The sequence below is a fragment of the Drosophila subpulchrella genome, chromosome 3L (assembly GCF_014743375.2).
Source record: "Drosophila subpulchrella strain 33 F10 #4 breed RU33 chromosome 3L, RU_Dsub_v1.1 Primary Assembly, whole genome shotgun sequence".
In the NCBI taxonomy this organism is placed as follows: Eukaryota; Metazoa; Arthropoda; class Insecta; order Diptera; family Drosophilidae; genus Drosophila; species Drosophila subpulchrella.
Genome location: NC_050612.1, coordinates 28,355,290 through 28,380,620, shown reverse-complemented (window position 1 = coordinate 28,380,620; position 25,331 = coordinate 28,355,290). Strand labels below are relative to the sequence as shown.

General features: G+C 37.7%; 2 protein-coding genes across 19 annotated transcripts in view; one reads left to right on the top strand and one right to left on the bottom strand.

Annotated features, from left to right (window-relative positions):
• LOC119553279 (protein alan shepard) overlaps nt 1-25,331 on the top strand; it is a 146,983-nt gene that overhangs the window by 48,108 nt on the left and 73,544 nt on the right. The window lies entirely within an intron of this gene.
• On the bottom strand, nt 6,843-8,968 carry LOC119553281. The gene is made up of 2 exons (XM_037863592.1): nt 8,782-8,968; nt 6,843-8,719 (listed from the first exon to the last, which is right to left on the bottom strand). Exons 1-2 carry the CDS (start codon nt 8,871-8,873, stop codon nt 6,982-6,984), a joined length of 1,830 nt encoding a protein of 609 aa, XP_037719520.1. The 5' UTR covers nt 8,874-8,968; the 3' UTR covers nt 6,843-6,981.

Below are 25,331 nucleotides of genomic sequence, written 5' to 3'. Positions count from 1 at the left end.
GCATTGTTTTGGCTTCAACGAGCGTCTAGCATTGACATTCTTGCAATGTCTGCCACGCCCTTTAATTTGCACATTTGCATGCAATTGGGAATTTCACACTTTTTCTCCACCATTAGAATTAATTAAGCTATTTGCTCTTTGTACTCGCTTTGTTATAAGCCCAAAATTTGTTTTGCAGGCAAAATAATTGGGAAATATTTTATTAACATGCAAAAAGGTCCACCTCTTTTGTTTGTAAAATATTTACAACAATTTTTTCGGTGACTTTTTAGGAGTCCCATGCATTAAATATATTTCTGCGAACATCATTAAAATGCATATACATTTATGCACATAAAATGCCATTTGCCATTTTGCGGTGAAACAAACGCAAAAACGTGTTTTGGTTAGCCCTATCTACCTTTTTATTTGCGAGCTTTTAAAAATTTGCATATTTTTCATATGTTTTGTGTTCTTTTTTTGTTGCCTTTGTGTAATTGCCCGCCAGGAAATGGGCATAAAGAAATTATATTTAATTTTTTATGCAAGCATAAATCATTGGCGGAAAAGATGTGACATTGATATGAATCCGTATGATATTACAGCATTTTGAAATGCAATTTCAGAGTTCCGTTCTGGATTAGGGGTTCATTTGATAAATGGCCCAGATAAAAGCCAAAGCCATTTTTTCTTTCATGCAGAAGAAATTTATAAGTTCGACAGGGAAATAAATCAAATAAATCCCTGAAATGTGTCTTTTAAAATATTTAAGTACTGAAACAGCATTTTAAAAATGTTTAATCCTTTGAAAAGTAAGTGGTGATGATTGTAACCGTTCTGTAAAACATATTACATTTGTTGAAACATTAATAGGTATTTAATTAAATGTATTTCGCGGCTGAACGCAAAGAAAACCACATACAAATTTTGGACATTACTCATACGCCGCGTAGTACGCTTTGAGTGAATGGGAACGAGCGAAATGCAAATGAAAGCTCAGAGAAAATGTTAATTAACTGTCCCCGTCGTGTGCTTTTTATTAAATAATCTTAAATAGAATTACGTGACTTTGCTGCGCTTTGCCAGACACTTAATTATATGTTGGAAAAGCCACACAGACACACACGCACACCGCACACATAGATACGTAATCACACACCTTCAGTTCGTTTTTCATGTCCAAGTGGTTTCCGAGGTTGGTCTTTGGGGTTTTTGGACTGCCCGCGGGGGGAGGAAAAGCGCTTAGCTGTTTTCCTTTTATTATTTGCTTACATTTTCCTTTATTTCATTTGGCTTTACTTTGCCGTATTCATACATATTCACACCGCACACAGATACTCACACACAGATACACACCCCTAATCTCACTTCTGTTGATTTTTATTTCGTTTGCAGCCTTTCTTTCGCTGGAGGTTAAGTATCTGTTTACATTTCTTTCTACACCTTATTCATTAAGTGCGTTTTGCCCCCGAGAGTGTGTGTGTGCGCTTGTATCTGTGAGAAGTTGTTTATTTTTGTAGCCTGCAGTACATTTATTAGTCTTGGTGTCTTGGTGTGGGAGCCAGCTGCCACTCAGCGATTTAGTTCAGCGAATTCTTGGGAGTCCTTCATAGGCACTTATACTCTAATATCATAAGAGTAACTTTGTTAGATATTTTTTAAAAATTATGTAAATTTAATTTACATATGAAATGTATTAGTGTTTAAAATACATAATATTGTACATAATATATATTTTACTTCAATCTATATATAATTCTTTCTAAGAGGAAAAATACATTACTAAGCTACATTTTAAAGCACTTCAATACAATTAAAATTACTTGTATTATTTTATTCTACCAAACTATTAATATTATTGTTTCCAAGAGTGAAAAAATATTTTTAATAAATTTAAATTTCTTAACTTTGACCAATTTTGTTCCAAATATTTATTTCCTTGTTTTGTCTGCCACTTTTGGCACCCGTCCTCAAAAATGTTCCTTCAACAAAACAAGGGTATTTACCCATTTGTTTGCCACCAATAATTTGCCCCATTGTTTTCCTTCTCTTTGACTTTTATTATGCGCTTGCAACAATTTGGTTTAATAGAAATTTTTGCTTTATATCGAGTGTTTTGGTTCGGAATTGAATTCGATTCAGCTCATTTCGGTATTTCCCGCCCACCGCTGAGCCAGCAGCATTAAATTGGTGTGGCCAAGAAAATTGTTTAGCTGGGATTAGCTTTCAGCTGCTGGCTTCTGCCACACTGCTCCTTTTTCTATGCTTTTTTTTTTTTGCTTGCCTCATAAAAAGTTCATTCGCCAAAATGGCCAAATGTTTACTGTACTTCAGTCCTGGCCCCTCCATGCCACGCCCCCTTTTTGATACCGCCTTTCGCATGTGGAATGTTTTTGCTTTTGCGGTTGCCTTTTGGCGTTGCCTCTAGCCAATTGTTGTTTATATATTTTTGGCTTATTTTTATTGGCTGTTTTTGCTGGCATTGTTTCGCTCTCCTCTTGGCCGAGTTGATTGCCTGGCTCCTTGCCGGGAAATTGATTTGCATTTGTTTGTGGGGTGGCAGGGAAATTGCAGAGATCTCTCGATAATTGAAAATTGTATTTCGCACGATTGAGGGTCAAAGGTCAGAGGGAAACTAGTCATCGTCACTGGCAATGAGCTCACATATAGAGAGAAATACTAATCTGAAAAAAGAGTTACGTATTAGAGTTGACAAGGCTAAGACAGTCCTTAGACTTTAAATGACAATCATGCCCAACTTAGGTAATTAACTAAAAATAAAAAATATTTTGATTAATCTTAAGCCATCTGTGCTTAAATACACAAGTATCAATAGAAAAATATTTTTTTTAATATTTTATAATAACATTTCATGTAAAAATATTTGTATGTCGAATCTTTCTACTAAAGTAGGTAACATGAGTGGAATATTGTGTTTTTTTGTATATTATATTTCTTTAAATTCACACATAATCACTTTCCATGTTCAGTTTCGATTTCTGTCCCTGGTAATTTGGCATCACTTTGGGTCCATTACAAATTTAATGGCAGAACTTCTGGCCAACGTGATGAGGTCACCTTCTGATCAAAAAAAAATCAGGGGAAAAAACCTGCCTGGGGCAATAGAATCACCGCCATCCTCCCCACCAAAACAAGCTGCAGTTTTTATTCAGTCCTGTGCAAATAGGAGAAAGCAGCTGCAGTTTGCAGTTGCCGAGTGGAAAATTTAATTACATGCAAATACCGTTAACTGTGCAGGGACACTGGATTGTGGGAATGCTTTTTTGCTTTTTTGCCGACAGGATCCTATGGCCAACATGCCAAAGGACTCGGGAGGATGATGACGATGATGCCATGGCCAAAGGACAATCGTCTGGCGGTTCCTTGTTATTGTTGCAAGTGAAGTGTGGTGGCTCAAAAAAAAAGTATACAAAAAGTGGAAAAACGAAACAGAGTTTTCTTTTAGCTGCAATTGCAGTTGTTGTGGTGGCCATAAAAACTCCCACATGCAAACACACACATATATGCAAATCCTTCTCATAAAGCTCGTTATTATTCCTGCTTTGTTTTCCACTCCTTTTTATATTCCCTTCTATGTATTGTTTTATCTATGCAACTCTTCGGGATATTTGTTTTATGCCCGCCTGCAGGTTAGAGCAAATATTTGCATATTAGCTGGATTTTCTACCTTTTTTCCCCACCAAACTAAAGTTTTAATAAAAAACTAAGTTTGCAGCTTTAACTTCAAACCAAACTAGAATTTATTGCATAAGAATGCAATTTATTTAAAACGCATTTCTGCCTCAGGGAACATGGTTATCTAATGGAGCATGATGCTATTGTTTTCACTTGTTTCCAGGTCCATATATTTAAATGTGGGTATTTAATGGTTTTTATTTTGTTTGCTTAAATGCACTTAGAGATATACATGGAACACTGATAAAAAGAAAATAGAAATATAATATTTTTGATTTTTTCCCTTTATTCTAATTCTTAAGCCTTCTAAATATTTTGATAATTTCTTTAAAGCTAAAAATTGTTTCTTTCCGACTGCTTTTAAGTTAGGGTAAACGACTGTATAAGTTTCTGACCTGAAACTTTTCCCGTTGCACTTTTATTTGGCTGGAAAATCGCAAAGTTTGTGGTTCTGTTTCTGTTAGTTGCTGTCAAAGTTGTTGCAATGTTGCAGTGGAAATTATTTGCATGTAGGATTGTTTACACATAGTTACTGTCGTTGTCAGTTAATGTAAATTTGCTTTTTTTAAACATTATTTGTGGTTCTGGTTTTGGGCTGAACTTAAAATTTACAATTTGTCAAGTTTTATTTAAACCAAAAAGAGAATTTATAAATAATTACCATTTGAATATTGGTTGTGCCGTACATTTTCAGTCATTAGATATAATTAACAATAAAGTTTAAATCGATTCTTTGTATATTTTAAATTGGATCGTGCTCTATTAAGAAATGTATTTAATTTATTTTTCATAACTATTCTATTTTCTAGATATTTCTTTCTAAAATATTTTTTATGACAACACTGCGTATACGTTATGTTTTCTTTGAATTAAATTTGATGAGCAAATAAATATTCGTCTGCCTACACGGCTTGCACTTTTCCATTTTTCATTTAAAGCCCATTTAACCCCAGAATGGCCTGCAAAATTGAGCTTCATATTTTCGACCCCCACGTGCGAGGCACAAAAGTTGCCCAATCAATTAGTCAGAAGTTCTCATATGTGGGCTCTAACGACGTCTGCTTTGACTTTCTGGCAGCCAAAAAGGGGGCAGGTAAATGCAATGGGGGGGGGGGGGGGGGGGAACCACTTAACAGGTAAAGGTGGGTGGTGTTAAGACCGAGGTTTATTTACATGGCCAGGTTTCTTGGGACAAGCCACGTCAAAAAGTGCACAAATTACCTGTGATGGGTCGATGGATATATATGCCTGCTCCAGTTACAGCCAGCCCCCCTTTATTTTCCCCAACCCACCACCCCTGTTTTTGGCGCAGTAGTCTGACAATTAATCACTTTGTCATAGGCGACGTTACGCTTCGATTTGCTGGCAAGCACACACATAAACCAGGCTTCAATCATTAATTTATCATGTGCACTTAGCAGGAAAATTGCGACAAAACCCCCCTGCACCCCCTCAATCCCAATTTTCCCTGAAAAGCTGTCCTGTGTCCAGTGACCATAGTTTTTTGTTTGTTTTGGTTTTGTTCATTTTTGCCGCCTTTCTTTCTAGGTTTTCCAGAGGTTTTGTTTTGCATAGTTGGTCGTTCGGCTGTCGTTGACATATGACGCCACATGGGCGGAGACGGGGGCATGGCAGCTGTAGTTTAATTACCACAGTTGAGCAGGGGGCGTGGCACAGGTGAAACTACAAATTAATTGCGCCAAACAATTTGCTGCAGCAGAGACGTGCGGTAGTGCGATATTTACACGCAAAATTAAAAATTAATGCAATCAGCAAACAGCGAAAAAATGCATAAAACCCCTCATGGAAAAAAAATCGGATTTTTTTTTTGCTCACTTTGAATGTTCAGTTGATGAAATTTTAATTGTATTTGAGTGAATGCAATTTGTTATAATAAATATAATAAATATATGAAATGTGCATAATAAAACCAGAACTAACTTTGATTTTTCTTCTCTTTTCTCATTGCAGGTAAGCCAGAAAATACGATTAATTAATAACGAAATGGTTAAAGTGGAAAGCAGGTATTTAAGTTGTGTTTTGGGAAGTGGAGAAAGCCTAAAGTACCGAAACCTGAAAAGCATTTTACTCAACCTGTCGTCTCTATTATCTCCCAGCGACAGGCGAGACCACAATGTCAGTCCCTTTTCCATTCGCCCCTCTTGCGCTGATGTCGAAAAATGCAATTTTTAAATTTCCATTAATTTCGCGCTGTCGACTTTTGTGAAATGTTGTCGCTGCGAGAGAAGCGAAGAAGAATCCAGCGCCCGAATGCAAAAATAAAGACAGAAATGTCTCCGGGTGCAGGAAAAAAACAAACAAGAACAAACAACAATGTTGTCAGCCATGCAAATAAGCACAGGTGAGATGAGGTGGCACAGGTAACCTGCTGTCTAAGTGACTGATGCCCCAGAGTGTGTGTGCCGTTTTTTTTTTCATTCCTGGTGAAATGGGAAAATGGTAAGGCTTCTCAGCAGGCCGCCAGCGATTTCTTTTTTTTTTCATTTTCAACGTTACCTGCTCTGTTTTTAATGACACACACGGACCACGCCCACATCCACCGCCCATCGCTTGTCGAGAGGTGGCAATAATATAGAGAGAGACCAAAACGCTTCAAGGATCCGCGCGTCCTAGGACTATTTTAGCCATATCCTCTTGTTGTCGCCGTGTCGCTGAACAAGCGACTTTACACCGACAACGTGACATTTAATTCAAAATGTTTTACTTGTATCCTCACACCATCTCCGCTTTTCCGCTTTCCACACGCACACATTTTTCCTCTTGTCGTGCTTGTTAAAAAAATAGGAAAATCCTGAGGAAAGGATAACAGGTCGCGACAAAGTTGGATATAGAAAAGCTGCAAGTGACAAATTGATGCTACTGAGTCAGGTCTCTTGAGCACTGCGAAAGCAAAAAAGAAACGAAAAGGAGATGTATAGTATACGGTTGGTGAATCAATCGATAGCACTATCGAAAATATCGACGGTTTTGCAGTTTGGACCATCGCTCAGTAATTTTGTATTTCTTAAGCTTCCATTATAAAAATATTTTACTTTTCCTGATTTATTTTAATTTGTCATACATTTTCTATTTATCGATAGTATCGATAATGTTGATGGTGGACACTATCGATAGTCATGACTATTACATTATAGTAAACACTTTGCTTGATTGACTTAAATTTATATTCTAAATTTGTACACATGATCAGATAATGAAATAATTAAATCGTAAATCCTGAAAACCTTGAAGTAAAAAATGTATAAGAAATACCGAAAATTTTCTATTGAGAAGAAGTCCTTGGGGCTAATCTTCATCGTCTTCTCCCTCGCCTCCTTCGACTTCTCCGCCGCCACCACCTTCTTCCTCCTCGACCATCTCCTCGGAGGAACTGACCTCCACAATGGGTTCGATCTCAGAGACCAGATCCTCCTCAAAGTCGCTAATCTCGCCCAGCTCTTGCAGGCACTTGTCGTAGTTCTCATCGAAGCGAATGTTCTCATTAAGAGATCGTACCTCCACATCTTCATCGGGAGGAAGTAAAGCAGGAGCAGTTCCGGGAGGACATTCAGTTATATTTCTTATCCTTAGAGTATGTATATGGAAAATAGCCGATCGGTTCGATTCTAGTAGAATCTGATGAAAGACACTCAACAGACGATCCATATTTCCGAACATCCTGACCGTAGCACTCTTCGGATCCTCACCCTCCTCTAAAATGCGACCCACTATATTGTGGCGATACGGATCCATTAGATAGATAAAGTCTGACTTCTTCCATAGCGAGTACATTTGATTGTTGATTTGGAAGATCACATAATCATTTTGATCCAGGGCCTTCTCCAACATCAGATGAAAATCGTTGAACTTGTACATCGGCACACACTTCCACCAGCCCTCGTAAACATTGGGAGTAAGCATTATCTCGGCCACAAACTGACCCATGCGAATCTGTCGTGGGAAATCATCTAGGTCCATGGGCATACTGAGATCCACACAGGGTTCCCAGCAATTTTTGCACATATTAACGCCATAGCACATGACCTTGTCGTACATCTTCTGGTCCCATGTGGCTGGATGATCGATTTTGGAGGCCAAAGCTGTGGCCACAGCAACTGGTAGGGCACTACGGTTCCTCAGGGCATCCTTTGAGTTCAGCGTTAAATGAAGATTGGACTTGACATAGGCATAATCAGAGGCTATCACATCGAATTGACTCATTCGCATTCCATGTTCTCGCTCCCAACTTTGTCCTGTATTTCCGGGAGTGGCCATGCGAACCACTAAGATCTCTCTAATCGTAAACCTAGAAGTCTTTTCTAGATCACTCTCCTTTTTAATTAACCAAATGACATTGTCGAAGGACTTCAGGCACAAGAGCAGAGGATAACCCTCTTCGTAATTGGGTTTCATAGTGCTCTTATCCCTGCCATTCAGATCCAATACCATCCACACACCCTTCTCCTTCCAAATCAGCAAATACCAGTTGGGTGTATAGAAAATCCCATATTTGGCCTTCTTAAAAAAGGCTCTTAAGATCCTGCGTAGATTGTGTATGATATTTTCATAGCCGTAGATTTCGAAGGGCGCCTCCAACTCCATGGCAAACTCAATATCGTTGATTTTAAAGTGTCGAGTAACCCTTTGCTCATTTTCATCGTATATATCGGGTGCTTCCACCGCATTCGGGGGATACATATTCTCAGAATCGTTGAACAACACCTGACCTTCGTTTACTATCATGTCGATGGTCTCGGGCTTCCATTCATCGCGACGGGTGTAATAGGAGTGAGCGAATCCCTTGAGATTTCCACCAAATCGAACGCTCTCCTGATTCGGAATGCCCGCCTTTACAATTATGGTACCGGAAACTACGCCTATAGGGTAACCCAGAGATCGGTCTATATCATTACGACGCATTCGAGCACAAGCCTTGGGATCAAAGGGTTGCACATAGGGTTCATCATGACCGCCAAAGATCAGACAGTTCTTAAAGGAGCAGGGATCATAGGGCTCTGGCCACAGTTTTTTCAGACGTACCAGACTTATATAATATTGTTAGGTTAAAATAAAAATATAGATAAATTATGAAAATGCTAGACTTACGGTGGATCACAGGGCGGGCAGGGTGGACAAGGTGGACAGGCGGGTCCACATCTTGAAGGACAGCAGGCCCCTCCTCTCATCCGATTGGCCATTTCACAAAGATTTTGAAACAAAATAAACTTTTATTTTATTACAAATAATTTAAAGAGCTCCAATCGTCCCGTTCCAATCGTTGGAAGCTACTGATAAAGGCAGTTTCACAATTTTTTGACAAGCAGTTTACTAAGTTGTAAATTTGTAACAGTTAACTTGATAGGGCTTACACAATATTTCTAGAAAACCATAAACTTCATAAATTAAACATCATTTATTTATTTTTTACTAAAAATATGTAATTCAAAAAAGGTTTTTTTTTAGAACTTCAATAATTACAAGCCTTTAGTTTGGTAATAAAGTTTATACTTTACCTAAGTCTAATCTCCACATCTTGTACTTCCCGTGCAAGCGGAAATGCTTTTCTTCCATAAAAATCAGTTATTCCTGCACTTAACCAACCTTTCATTAGCCACTCCTTTCATCAATTGACTCACCTGCTGAAAGATTCGATCTATTCTAAGAGCTCAGACGAATCCGCATTGGAAAAACGCTCGGCTTTCATTACACAAATTGCGTTTGAGGTTGCTCGATGGAGTAAGAAGAGGCAACTCACTCACATGGGATGGCAAACTTATGATAATTTTTATTGTGCACAAGCCAAGTCAGCAGTGGAAATCAGTTGAGGGCCATTTTTGTTTTTGGCTTTTACGAGGCCGGCAGTTAATTCCTTATCCGGCCGGCAGAAGAGACAGTTAACACAGGCAGCAAACAGCTAAATGTAATTGGAAAGCTCATCAAGAGCTGGTTGTTCTTGCTGCTTTTGTTGGCCACTTGCCACTTGAGTGGGCCCGGAAAAGTATGCAAAGAATTTTCGTGGTGCTGTGCCATCAAGTTTGGTTTATTTTTGCTGTGTCTGTGTGTGCGATGTGCGGTTTATTGAAAACCAACGCGGCGTATACGTAACGTAACGGAGGTATCTCACAGTATCATCAACAACTGGAGAACAACCGACCTCGTCAACGTGGTAGTAGAAGTCACTCTGCTTAGCTAAGCTGCTTTGATGGCATTTACGAGGGAGCCCTTTATTGTCCTTTTGTTTTTGCCTCCTGTTTTTGGTATATCCACGTAATTGGCTTAGCAAACGAGAGGTTTTTGGGGGTAAAAATATATATAGAGAGAGAGGGCAGAGAGCCGAGACTACAGTCCTATTAACAATTTCGTTGTGTGCAACGTTTTTATTTCGTGTCATCCAATCAGCAAGGATTCCATTTCGACCCCCTTTGGAGGGCATGTGAGATTGATTCCCCGAGCAGCCATCAAAGGGGATTCCATTCTTTTCTTTTCTTTTTTTTTTTTGGTTTTTTTTGCCCACCTACCCTCTGAGATTTTTCATTTTTCGAGGAGTGGGGCTGCCGCCAAATGGACGGATGAACGGACGGACTTCCTCCCTTCGATATCTACTCCGAGTGCAATAAATTTAGCTCGAATCGTAAATTTTAAACACTTCATTAAACAAACGAAAAGGAAGCGAAATCGCTTAACGATTATCGCCTGGCTCTCACCCACTCAACGAGCTGACTCCGCCCATTACTGCCTATGGATGCACTGAGAGAAAAATATTAATTCATAATGCCCAATTCAACTTTTATAAAAAAAAACAAGATAAATGTATTCAGATATTTTTAAATCAATTTTGTGCAATATTAAAACAACATAATCTTTAAAAAATGTATCAAAAATACATTCAAATAAATAACTATTTTTTTTATTTTAAATCAAATTAGATTAAATCTATCTCTATAATCTCAACATGAATGAAATCTATAAAATCCACTGTAATAATTTTAATATTCATTTAAATTTAATTAAATATTGAAATGCATTACTGTAATATTTCAGTGTACTTCCAAACTGGACTGGCTCTTAAACATTTCCTTTTCCATTTTCGTTGCTGCACCGAAGTCCGTGGGGAAAAGTCTTGGCAATGCAGCCGCTGTGAAAACAGGAAAAACTTCGACTCCTCCTGTGGAGCCGCCACCGTGATGACCACTGTGTATTGGAGCCCAACCTTTCCATTTGGTAGCCCATTTTCTAAGCTCCACGGCTGTCGTCTGGTTCAGTGCTCAATAATGATTTCCATTGCGAATTATTTGCATTTCCCCAAACTCATTATGTTTGCATTGTGCAAAAATTCGCTCCGACGTTTGCCATGGCCAGCCACCTGAATCTGTTATCCGTCTTTTTCATCCACCTCTCAGCCTCTTGATCCAAATTTCCCTGCCGTCACACAAAAATATTACCAAATGCTTTGTTAGCCTTGGCGGTTTTCAGAGGTTGCCTGGGATTCTTGGAATTTTTGAATGGTTTTCGCTAATGGAATTTCACTCCCGCTGATTGAGTTATATTTCACAATTACCTTAAGCCGAAGTACCAGGAAATATTCAAAGAAGCTGAATTTCATGGCAAAAATCTGCTTATTTAAAATAAGCCTCCACTTCTATAAAATGAAAACATACTTTTTTCTTTATGTTCTTTATAAAACATTTTTTTGCTCTTCCCTACTGTTATATTAAATATTTTCCTTCCGCTTAAATTCCCAACCAATTCCCAAGCTAATGCAATTAAGCTTCAAAAAAATTTATCAAATATTGAAAAAATGCGCACTTTTTGTTTCAGGGTGCAATATTTAATTAACTTTCTTTAATAAATAAAATTATGGTGCGCGTATGAAATGTGGACAAGCATAATAAAATGGTTTGAAAAATGATATTTCCGGTAAAGAACGCCCTTCATTCTTATTTAAGCCACGCCATCTCGACCATTTCATTTCATTTTGTTTCGTTTCGTTTCGTTTATTACACGTCATGCGTCAATGAATGTCATTTTGACAGTTCATAAGACAAATAGGACAATGGCAGCGGAAATGGTTGGATAGTTTTGAGGTTTTTTGCAGGAGGAGATACAGATACAGGTGAGAGGAAGGACAGGAGCGTCTGGGTGTTCCGCAGCGGACATTAATGTGTCAGCGTGTGCAGCGTCTTGTGGCATATGAGGGACGTGCTCAGGCGTCAGGACAACACTCCTTTGCCGCCCAAGAAACCCCCTTTAGAACACCCATCCACCCACTGCATCCCTGAATAATGTGTGTAAATGTGGCCCGAAAGACGGAGCCCGTAGTCTTTGGCCGTTCTCGACGAACGTGTAAGTGGCCCCGGGCAAAAGGGATTGATATAGTATAGTGGTATATTGTGGGTGGAGCAGGATGTGGCAGGATGTGAGAGATGCTGCAGCTGTCGTCGGAACATGACAACTTATTGGCATTTGGCTGCCAGCTTCCCTGACAGTTTGCCTCTTCCACATTTAAGGCCTTAAACAATTTCTATCTGCAAATTGAAAATCAGATAAGAATAGGAAGCTGAGAAATAGAGATGGCTATCAGTTTAATGGATTGGAAAAAGGAGATATGACACCTGAAAAAAAATATAACTGGAATTTTATGATCAATTTTTATTGGCATTCTTTAAATAAACAACAGGCAGCATTGCATTTAAGTTTATTTTAATATTCTAATATACGTTATCTTATCAAACCACTAAATTTTTGAAATTTTTTAGCAAGAGCAGGACTATTATTTAATTGTTATTAGTTTTGTTGGAATGGCTTCGATTTTTCATTATTCATATTGAATTCTTTGATAAGTCTCTGTTAAAAAATGTTTAAATATTAAATGTCCTACTGCTTTACTCACCAATGCCTTAAATAGGGGATAAATCGCTTAAGAATACCTAATAACCCTCATAATGCAAATTGCGAAGCAAAGTTTAATAGCTTCTTAAACACTTTTCCAACTCTAGGCCCCATAAAATATGCATATTTCTGCCTGTGTACGTCTCCACTCCTAAGGACTCTCCTTCCCGGACTTCTATCGCCTGTGGACTAGACTAGAGCTCTGCTCCCTTATTGACATTTCCCCTCCCTTGTTGACAGCCTAGAACGAACTTTTCAATGCATTGTCATAAATCATTTTGCGGCAAAAACAAGTTGAACGCCACGCCCACACATCTGACTGCCACATGCCGTGGACATTCCATTGTGTTTGCCAGGGAAATGTCCGTGGGTGGGAAATCGGAAAAGGCGGTGCGGGAAAATTCGAGGCAGTCCGGGAAAGACAGAGAGAGAAATGTCAAAGTTGAGTCAGCTCAGCTCTGTGTGAAGTGGTGGCCATTGCTGGAATTCCCTTCCTTTTGGCATTCCGCCTCCACTTATTTTTGCTCAGCTGCCTTGGCTTGGCATATGTCAAGTTCCTCGGCCATACCTGTTCTTCAAGTATGAGAGAATTCTATAGTTCCTTACTCTTTTTTTGTTGTCCTATTTCTGGCTGCATTATTATCATCAGAATCATCCGTCCAACTTAAAGGGCTCAAAAGAATGAGCCTGGGATAGCACTCAATATTGCGTATACGCCGCATTGTTCACCACTTACTGCCGCCATACCTACTTAATATCCCTCGTTAGTTTTAGATCTGATTTTATACACACTTTAACGCACAACTGATGTGTTTTTTTATTCTAACTCTTAGTTCCTCGAAGGCTGTAAACTTTTCAGCCCCTCTATATGTGCTATAAACAGCTGTTGCCAAATGGATTTCTGCTCCCTCTCGGTTTTGCAGATTGAAAATGTTCTTGGTAACATGAGATTTTGATGTTTTCTGGCAGCCTGACATAAACAGCTGTTGTTATATATTAGTTACTTCATTCCGGTACATCGATTTGTATGTTCCCAAAGGGCAGAAAAAATATATAAGTGTAAAATATATGATAGTAATACATTAAATTACAGAAAAATATTGTAGATACAGAAGTTTTTAAATGGTTACCAGACGTAACATTTTGTAATCCTTCTAATCCTCTTTCGTTTCCTACACACACTACTCTCCTTTTAATTACCAACTAATTGTTTGTTCTAGAAAGTGGATTCGTGTAGCTCCATCTTTGCGACTCCTTGCTTTTTCTTCGCTTTTTGATTATTTCAACCTGATATCCGGCAATTTTTGTTTACCCCGTTCTCTGGTCTCATTAAGCAGCCATTTCTCAAATTCTCTCTCACTGTGCAGCACAAAATGGCTGCCACTTCCTTTTAGCTGCTGCTCGATGTCCTGATTACTGGCAACTGCTTCCGTTTTTAATATTTATAATCCAGTGTAATTAAGACGAGAGCGCCAAAGAGTCGCGTACCAAAACGAAACGAGAAGAAAAATGTAGCATTAATTACCAGGAAAGCTTTTTATGGCAACAAGGACCCAGGACTCAGGACCCCGGACCAGAGGCGAAGAAAGTACATATTTATATATACATACGGATACGTATAAAAGGAAAGTGCATGAATATAAATGCGTATCACTTGAAAAATGTATAATTAGTGGCAGTTAATAACTTTTTCGCGAGTTCTCACGCACCGAAAGAGGTTTGTAGCCAACCGCACGCACTAATTAAATATAAAGTGGAGGAAAGGTCGAGGGGAAAATGGGTCGCCCAACCGTGCCATAAATTACAAAAGCCAAAAAGTATTTTTAGTTGACCTCAAGAGGGCAGCGGCAGGAAAAACCGCAAAGTCGAGTTGACAAAGAGCAGAATTCGCTGAAAAATGCGTCTCAGATTGAGATAAGTTTCATCCCGAAAATAACCCTCCCCATTCCACCTGCGAAAAGTCCTTTGCCGTTATTCTCGGCCTAATTTGTGGTTTTCCTTTTTGCCTTTTTTGGCCTAAATTAGCTTCATTATTGTAATTAACTTTGTTTGCTCAGCCAGTCGTTGTCGCCGTCTCTTGGCTTTTGTTAAATTTGGCAAATTAGTTATAGAGTTTTCCGGGAGGCGGAGTAGGGGATTGATTGTTTGCCTGGATAATTGAAAGCCTAAACAAATAGCAATCGATTGAGCTTTGCAATTGACTTTGATTTGATTAGATTTATCTTGACATCTTGCCTCGAGGAAAGTCCCATTCTATTTTTATCTGAACTCATTACATTGAAATTGGAAAATGCTTTTTTCTCCAATTAAATTTTCTTTTTCCTTCACCCCGGTTACATTTCCTTTTCATTCGAAAACATATGTAACGTTTATTCTTGGCTCAAAACCCAAATCAAAATTCAATTCATTTTATATTTGTATGAGTGAGTTGGTCTCTGTGTGTGTGTGTGTGTGTCTGTGAGTGGGCCTTTCTGCTTCCGTTTCCGTTTTGTGGCTGCCACGTGGCTGACATGTTAAAAGCCTAAATAATTGCCAACATTTTATTTATTTATTTATTCTCCTCTTTTATTATTCTCTGGTTACCAAAAAAAAGGTTTACGGTCCTTGGATATGTATTTTTTTATTCCTGCTTCTGTCGTTCATAAACATTTTAATACCATGACAAAAGTGTATTATTATTTTAATGAAGAGCCCAAGCGGATTTAAAAATAACAGAAAATTGAGTCTTTAAAAAATGCTAATAAAAAATGATGCTTACTTAGGTAACACATATTTATTTCATTATTTTTTTAAGTTTTTGTCGTTTTTAATTAAAATACGATTGTATTTTTTATATTTTATGTACGTTATGTAATTTGAAATATAATATAGCTGGTCCTTAGATATTAACTTGTATTGTTATTTGTGTAAGGAAATATTGAATGAAATCCATATCGGTATGCCGCCTACGCATTTCTTTTGTAACCCATCCCCAAAAATATTTTATGGAATCATTTTTCTTTAACCTACGCAAAAACGCAAATAAATGAAATTTATATTTTTGAAAACAAAAGGAGCATAAACAATAATTACTTTCCGCTTCAGCCATGAAAAAAGCATAAATAAAAGCAAGAGTACATATATTTCTTGGCAAAAAAGCTTAAAATTAACACACACATAAAGAAAGACTTGCATTTTTTGTGGGAGCAAACTCCATTACAATTTGTAAATTAAATTTTAGGAAATGGTGACAAAACACGCCATATTTCCCAGGTTCTAAAGCACGTCTTTAAATTGCTTCAAAAGTTATACTCGTTTATTTTCGCAAGAATAGATGCATTTCTGGGAAGTTATTTTCCTCAGACTGCCTTATTTCCAAACAATTGTATTGGTTTTCGATTGCTCAGATTTCGCTGGCCTTTAATTAAAGTTTTGGGTTTCATTCGGTTGCGGGTAACTTCAGTTCTGTATAGTCTATACGAGTCTGGATTCCTGGGCACATTGTCAGTGTCTGTTTTGAGTTCGAAGACTTGACTTCGCACGCGTGTGTTTTTACAGATCCCAATTGATATAGAAATAGATAGATATACCGATGCCATATTCATCTGGCTCCAGGCATGACTTTAGCGACATTCATGAGCGCCTGCATCGTTTGTCATTGCTGCGATGGCATTTCAATTTGCATGGCATGACGACCGATTTGCAGGGCGGCGATGCTTTTGAGGTGGCCGGCGATGGGAGTTTTGCCCCAATGGCAGTTGCAGCCAACAATCAGCATCAGAATCGGAATCAAAATCAGAGTCAGAGTCAGGAACGGCAAATGCAGCAGCAGCAGCAGCAGCAGCATCGCCAACGCAATCACAATCAATTTGCACAGGGAGTGAACAACCATCAGCACCACCCGCAGCAATATCCACCTAGCATTTCGCCGGGGATTCCCCCAACCTCCTGGCGTTACCATGGCCAGGACCTGGTCGCCTCGATTCGCGGACATTATGTGAGTTATTTGCTAATTGCCGCAGCCCGAAATGAAAAACGGAAAAAGCGGTGGGCAACTATGGGTTCCATGGCTTTCCATCGCAAAGTTTGCTCTTGACGGAGGCGTGGCAGCAACATGTCAACCGCCGGCAACATGACAGCCCGATGGAAAAACCCCTGTGTTTTTGGAGTGCGAAAAAGCGAGAGGCATTGCCTTTGGTTTACATTTCCAAATGAGTGCTAAACACTTTGCTGACTTTGACAGCCAGATTCTGGCTGAAGTGATTTATTTTGGCGTGCAGAAGATTTTTTTTGTAATATTTTTAAAACCAGTTGGCTTTTTATATTGTGGAAATGTTTTCCCTAAATTTCTGTGCTTAACAACTTATCAAACCTATAAAATAAATTGTTTTGTAAATATGGTTCTGCTTTAAACGTAAACTAATTGAATTCAATTGAATTTGGCTTTCAGAACTTATAGATTCCATAACTTGAGTTTTTGGAACCCAATTTTAATGTGAAATACCTCTATGAATTCGTGATTAAATTCTCTAACATTCTATATTAACATTTTCTTTTTATGAGATGGTCATAATTTTAGCCCATATTAATGTTTGATTTTTCCGTCTTTCCAAGGCTTTCAGAATGGGAGCCCAAAACTGCACTTCTAGATTCCATAACTTGAGTTATTGGAACCAGATTTTAAAGTGGGATACCTCTTTGAACTCGTGATTGAATGCTCTAACATTCTACATTCAAATTTTCTTTTTAAAAGAGGGTCAAAATTTTAGCCCATTTTCATGTTAGATTTTTCCGTATTTCCAATGGGCTTATTGAATTGGAACCCAAAACTGTACTTCTTGATTTCATAGCTTGGGTATCTTGATTCCGATTTTGAAGTGTGATACCTCTATGAGCTTGTGGTTGAATTATCTAATAATCCACATTAAAATATATCTGTTAAGAGAGGGTCAAAACTTGAACCCATTTTCATGTTCGATTTTACCGTATTTCCAATGGGTTTATTGAACTGGAACCTAAAACTGCACTTCTAGATTGCATAACTTGCGTATTTTTACTCAGATTTTCAAGTGTGATACCTCTATGAGCTTGTGGTTGAATTCTCTAATAATCCACATTAAAATATATCTTTGAAGCGAGGGTCAAAATTTTGACCCATTTTCATGTTCGATTTTTCCGTATTTCCAATGGGTTATTGAATTGGAACCCAAAACTGCACTTCTTGATTTCATAGCTTGGGTATTTTGATTCCGATTTTGAAGTGTGATACCTCTATGAGTTTGTGGTTGAATTCTCTAATAATCTACAGTCAAATTTTTGTTTTTAACGAGGTTCAAATTTGTATCTGATTTTCATGTTCGATTTTTGAATGCAACATATCGCTCCAAAGATTATCTCAATCTTCTTCATATCTAATCTTCTTTTAAACATTAGCGGAGTGCCATTTCAGCTGTTGTTATGTTTAATTTTTAATTTTTGGGTTGTAAATAAATTTTCAGACTTTAACCCATTCATTTGTTTCGATTCCCAGGCGTAAGAACTTCCCCCTAGTAATTTCAGAAAAAATGTTCATTGTTATTGACAAACAAGCGACATTGTGCGGCTTTGATTGTCGTCCTGGCTGGCTGGGATGCACCAATACAGGGCCACACCTCAACGGTGTTCTCGGCAACCCCTAGCCCCCTCTCAGCCCCTGTCAGCCCCAGCAAACCCCTCTCTTAACCCTCTGCTACCCGCCTGTCTGTGGCTTTTTCCGTCTTCGTGCGCTTTGGACGTGTTGGGACACCACTTAATTTCCGGCAATGCGAGTCACGTACGCTCCATCCTGCCTTTATGTGCAATGACATTTTCATTTTGTTCACTCTCACCAACACACACTTGCAGTCGAGCACTCACACACAGACACTATGTGCAGACATGTTACAAAATGGCAAACACTTTTTGGCCTTGCGAAAACTTTTTGTCAACTCATTTTGTTGCAATTTGCACAAACTCTGAATAAAAAACAAAAAAGGGAAGACGACGACGATGAGAAACTCGATTATTTTTAATTAAAACAACATTGAGGCAAAGGAAAAAGGCTTGGAGAAAAGCTGGAAATTCTGAGGAAAAGCCAAAGAGTTGCACGATTCAATTGCAGACTTTTCTGCGGTCAAGTAGCGAGTTTAGGGCTTTTCCTTTGCCATTTTCCTTTAATTACACGCTAACGACGAAACTGGGGGAAAAAAATACATGAAAACAGATTTTTCCGTGGAAAAACCAAGCAGACCGTGAGATTAGTGGAAAAACAAAAAGAAAAAGAAAGCGGAAAAGTGGACAATCTTCACGGAACTCTGTCTCCTTTGAAATGTGATTCTTGTTTGGCTTTTTTGGTGCGTATCATAATCGAAGTCGCCCCGCCGCAAAACGCTAGTCATATCCGATTTAATGAGGGGATGGAGTTTCCCATTTTCTGTTCTCCAACTGTTTGCCATCATCGATTTGTTTACATTAAGCGGAAACCATTTGTTTACTTTGGCCCTCTGTGCTGCTGTTGGCTGGTTTTTTATTTTGCCAAAATGGAATTACATCCGCCAAACGTGTTTGGAATTCCAGAAAAAAGGGAACAAATACCAAGGCTTCTACGTATTAAAGGTATTTTAGAATTAGATTCTTTGAGTAAACAATTCAAGTGATGTGAATTCTGGGAATTAAAGAAAAGTCCAGTCTTCTGGGGTCTTATATGATGCAGTAATAAAATATGACAAGAATCTTCCATTGAAATTCAGCAGAAAATATTTCTAAAGGTTCCAAGTTTATAAAAAAAATGTGAAGTTAAAGTTACCAATATAATAGTTTGTCCAACGAAATAGTTACTCTCCCAACAAGAAAATACACTAAATGTACCATTTGATGGTAGTTTTACTGTTAAAAAGTAACCAAAGCAACAATTTTTAATAACCTTCTTTATATTCTTCATAACTATCCGTATTGTTAAATTTTACCCATAAAATATTTTTGTGTGTAAGAATTTATTTTAATTACATATGCTATGTTTACCGTTTTCTAGCTTAAATTAAATTAAACAGCAATTATTTTTGGCCCCCCAAAATTGTAGTAAAAATAATTCCAAAGCAAACAATTTGATATTTATGGAATTTTCAAATGCAAAACCGCTGCCAGCCTCTCGTGGCAATTACACATCCCAAATTGGATAATTTTCACAGACCTCTCGCCGCTTTTCACACACTTGAGAAAATAATTTTCCACTTGCCACTCGAAATGCAAAAGGCAGAACCGGAAATTATAATTAAATTTTGCGTTTTGCATTAGCCTGCTCGATTGGGTGGCGTTGGGCGTTTTGAGTGGGTGGTTTTCGTGGGGGCTATCTAAGTCTGCGGCTTGAGCGTTGAGCTCTGTATGACAGAGATGGAAAACCGCTAGACAAAAGCCCACAACAAGACAAATAAAAATGGAAAACACAATGTGAGAGGGGGGTTGGGAAAGAAAATCTGCAGCTGGGGCTTTCCACTCAACGTGGGAGTTTGGAGGGCGAAGATTTATTGGCCGGGCCCAAAGGAGGATTACCCGAGCGACAGGATCCTTGTTACCATAAAGCCGCTTAAAGATTTTCATTTCCCAGCCATGCAACAAAAAAAAACGAAAAATCCGAAGTAGAACCAAAGGCGAAACAAAAGCCGTGGCGAAGACAAATGAATTAAGAAATAATTAATTTTATATGGTCGTTGGTCGTTATTGTTGTTTGGTTTTTAATACCGAATGGTATAAACTTTAATTGGTTTGGTAGCTGCTGATAAATTTACTTCATAATTTGTTCGGTTTTAATTGTTTTCATTGGGGGAGGAGTGGGTGTATAAAATTTCATAGCCTGCTTTTCGGCCATTGCGCTTGTAATGTGCCGCGTGCGCATTAAAAATTCAATAAAAATACTCACTAAATATAAATGCACCGGCAGCAGCAGCATCCAAAAGGGCCAAACAGCCGTGGAGAGCGTTAAAAATTTTCATTAAAACTAAAATTACAATTTCGCTGGGCGGGAAGAGATTGGGGGTGAAAAAGTTTTTCCAGTCGGGGGGTTTTGGGAATTTATGATGCTTACGTGACCGCTGAAAAGGGGGGCTTAAATGATGGCTTAAATGAGTCGTGCCTGCCTGACTGGCCGGCATAAGTTGGCCATTTCCCTTCGACCCCACTGCATTGCATTTGCCAGTTGCATTTGAATTTATTAACAAAAGTTGGCCCACGTCCAGTCGGTGGCAGGCAAAACTACAAGTGAAATGTAATTTTACGGCTGGGCCTAAAATAAATAACAATTGCAGGATGCCCAGGGAAATTCGAGAGAGAGACGTGAATATTTGGTAAATTATTTTCCATTGTGCAAATTCCCATTTCGATAGCGAAAGGTTAAATTACTAAATTGCATTTGGACCAGTGCATAAATGGAGAATCTGTGCACGATTTTTGATGAAACAATATTAAATTTCCATTAAAAATGAGAAATATTCTAACACAGAATTCGATTTGTTTCGCTGTATGAGCAAAAGGCTTTAAAGCTAACATGGTTATGGGAACTTTGAAAATTAAGATATTTATTCTAATCTATGTATATTTTATTTGGCTGAAAAATATTTATCATCAATTATTTGGTAATGTGAAAATTAGCATTTGGGCAATATTGAAATCTGTGTATTTTTATTGATTTGGGAAATCGAAATTTAACCAAATTAATTTATAAATATGCTGAAATGATATAGGAAATTGATTTTTATTTTTTAAGTTAAACAAAAGTAGAAAGTTTCTACATTTTTATGATCTTTAAAGTTGTGTAAAAATGTATTTTATGGAAAAATATATTTATAAACTTACTATTATAGGTATTTTTAATATATTTGGATCTATTTAAAGACAGTGTATTTCAAGGTCTAATGGCAACTTGCAGAATTTGCACGATACAAATAAAATATAAGCATAAATAACCCGGAAAACATCTGTTTGCTAAGTTTTCTTTCCCCATACGAAATCACTTAGTGCAAAAGTTTCTTCATTTTCCCCTCGGTTTTTTTCTGTACTGTTTTTTTTTTGTTTTGACTGCTGGTGCGGCCCGAAAGGCGTTAAAGGCTTAGACGTATTTTCCTCACCTAACACCCCGAGTTTTGGGCCAGAAATAAACCCCCTTTTCCCTCGTTTTGACTGCTGGAAATGTAATTTTGTCGTAAATGTCATTTTTTATGTTGTTTCGTTCTTTTGTCGCTGTCGTCTGCAATTGTTTTGTTGTGCGTTGTGTTGTTTTGGCCCCCCAAAATACAAAAAAAAAAGAAAGAAATAAGCTGGAGAAAAATGTGTTCAAATCAGTGGCAGCTAAGCCTTTCCACCCAATTTCCCAACCCCCAACGACGACATTTCAACTCGTTCATTTTATTGGATTTCTTGCTGCTTAAGACGTTTTTTGCGCTGTTGGGCTGTTACATTTAATGAAAATTTGTTGGCAACGCGAAAGGCGTGGAAAATTTTAAATTGATTATTGCACAGGCGGGGGCAAAAGGAAATATCCTGTCGGGGTTTTTTTCCCCTCACCGCATGAGATTTTTCTTTGGGATCTCTGCCTAATGTTGTCGGGCAATGTAATATATTATCGTTTATGATGTTAACATAAAACTTGCGCGCTTCGCCGAGTGAATTTTCCTGGGTGCTTCTCGGTACCTTAGTACCTGGGCCTCATCCACTTTTATGCCTCACTTGCCACGTGCTCATAAAAAGAAACGCCCCAAGATGGATTGCCTCCCCCTGGTCATCCATCCAAGCATCCAAGTATCCATTCATCCGTCCAAATGGCAGTCTTGATCCATTGGGAGAGTTTTCCCAGGTCCCTTTTTATCATTTTGCATAATGGCAATTGTAGACATTCTGCTTCGCTTGTTTTATAGTCGTTTTAGTTGCGCAAAAGCTTATTTTACGACCCTATTTGGAAAATGAAGTGTGTGATTGATTTTTTTGAGGTTTTAAGTTTTTTGGAATAAATTACTTTTGGATTTTAAGCTTAGCCAGCCTGGGAAAATAAATTGGCAAATATAAATATGGCATCATCAATTTTGCTTAATAACTAATATTATCTTTATATTTGTATTATTCATTATACTCTAATATTTTTTTTGCCAGCTTAAACAACCATTTGGAAATTATTCTGCTTAGCCAATCCAATTAAAACTAAATAAACAGTTTCTTAAGGCCAAAAAACTGAATTTTGCATAAACCTCAAATTCATATAAAATCTCCTTTCAATTTGCTAAATGTTTGCATAAAATTTTCGAAACAACAAATAGTGACAGAGTCGTCTACTCTGCAAACAGGATTTTTTGTTTCATTTGCAAGCCATGCATATTCATGCCCATATTTCAACCCTTCCGCAAGGCAGAAAAAGTATAAATAAAATAATTTCGAAAAAGAATCAGCGAAGCTTTCCCTTTTCTCCCTTATCCGAAAGTCATAGAAAAATATGCAAAATAGGCAGGAAAAGTTGCATATCATATATGCACTCATATGCTCATGAAAGGCGGCATTGCGATGCGCCTCATTTTCATTTTTTAGCTGCAGATTTTCTTTTCTGCCTCTGCGCCTATTTTTAGCCCTCGAGTCTTCATCGCTATCCTTGTCTATATGTATACCGCCCATTGCCACGCCCACTCCGCCCACTCATCCCTTAAGCGCTTTCACTCGTGAATTTTTATGCGGGGGAAATGGGAAAATAAGGGGGGGTTTGGTGGGTGGACATGGGACAATACGAAAATTTAATTTACCGCATAGAATTAAAATAGGCAAAAGTCCGGAAAAAATAAGCGAAAATTTTTCGCCTGTAAGGCAGCAACAAAATGAAGGAAAATCCTTTTGTTTTCCGCTCTTGCGCCTACCCACGCCCACACCCCCCTCCCTTTTTCCCCCTTCCACCCCCCATGGAAAACCCCATTTCACCTCCCACGAGACATGATTGTTGTTGTTGCCTCCGCCACTGCCGTCGGTTTTAATTATGGAAAAAGTTTTTGCTTTATTTAGTTTAAACAATAAGTGGTTGGAAAATATGAATTATACAAAGAGACATCTGTGTGTGTTTGTGTGCGTCTGTCTATGAGTGTGTGCAAACATTTCTTGAGGAAAATGCAAATATTTTTTGTTTCATGCTTTTCCACCTTCATCTTTTTTTTGGTGCCTTTGCATGGCAAGTGAGTCGTGAGCCGAGTCCCAGTTTTGTTTGCAGTTTTCCATCTGTTTTTTCATACGCCATTCAACTAGTTTTTGCATTAAGTAATTTGAAAATTTCATGAATGGGTATTAAAGTTTAAGGATAGAACTGCTTTATAAAGTGTTAAAAAAGGGATAGTACAAACAAATGTTTAAGCAATAATTCTGCCAAAAATATAAGGTCATTCAACGAGTTTTTGCATTAAATATTTTGAACATTTTATGAAAGGGCTTAAGGGTAGAATTGTTTTCAAAACAACAATTCATTAATTAAGGATTGCTAAAATAAAAATTGCTTTAATAATTTATTATTTAAAAAAATTTACGAATTGGGTATTATGCATACTTTATATACCAATATACATTTTAATATGCTCTGGTTTAATTGATTATTTCTCCTAACTTAATTAAAATAAATGATTGGTATTTTCTCTTGCTTAAATTTGCCATTCCTTTTAAAGTATTCTGGTAATTCCGATCTCTACTCACTCCCATTTTTCCTATCACCATTTTATACCCACTCACGTATTTCCATCCGCCCGCAGCAAAATCGAATTTGCGCATAAATTTTCAAAAAATGACAATAAAAATGACAAAGGCTCGCTCCTCGTCGTAGCCACGAAGCTACGCCAGCAACAACGACCGCTAATCACAAAGCGTTTATCAGAGGATTCCCGCCCCCATATAGCAACTCCGCAGAAACCCCGAAAACCCCAAAAGACCCCCACCCATCTGCGTGCCTCCTGTCTCTCCACCTGTCAGTTGGTAATAAATTATTATCATTAATATTTTGTGCTTGATTTTGCCCCCAGGAAGGACTAGCGCTGGATAACGGCTGAAAGGACCAAAACGAAACGTTTTTTGCATAAAAATTAAGCGAACACCAATAACAGAGTCGAGCCGTTTTCGGGGTAATAGAATATAGAACAAAAGCGTCAACAGAAATGTTTGAGACACGACCAAATTACTTGCCTTTTGTGCACTGAAAGTAGTTGGGATTTTTATTGATTCAGACTATTAATTATTATTAATTAAAGGCTAGGGATTAAAACAAAGTCTCTATAAACAATATATATTATGGTCATTTTTAATCTAAATCAAAATCATAAACAGATATCAGACTTTTTTTTTAATAGAGGTGTCTAAAATATTACAAAAAGAAATACTAAATAAATACCAAGTAAAAATTCAACAATCTTTTACTAATTAGTTTCGAATAATAAAAGAATATCAAATTTTTAAACATCACTTTCATAACAATAAGGATTAAAATATAGTCTGAAGGTTTTATAATAAAGGTACCTTAAATTTTATTAAAATACTAAATAAATACTAAAAAAATTCAACAATCTTTCAGAGATTATAATTCTTTTAATTAGTTTTGTTAAATATCAATTTCATAATAACACAATTTTGTTATTATAACTTTCAACATTTCCCGATTTTCCCCTCTGTACCTGTGTGTGTGCGTGAGTCGGAAAAACTTTACAAACACCCTCGAAGTGCACGCGATAATGGCTCCCAATTTGGTAATTAATCACGTCCTCGTTCCTTTT

Bases quoted from the DNA above. Each gene is read 5' to 3' on its own strand.
- LOC119553281 (XM_037863592.1), bottom strand. From the start codon at position 8,873: ATGGCCAATCGGATGAGAGGAGGGGCCTGCTGTCCTTCAAGATGTGGA. The intron at 8,720-8,781 runs GTAAGTCTAGCA...ATATTATATAAG, and splicing joins TGCCCGCCCTGTGATCCACC to TCTGGTACGTCTGAAAAAAC.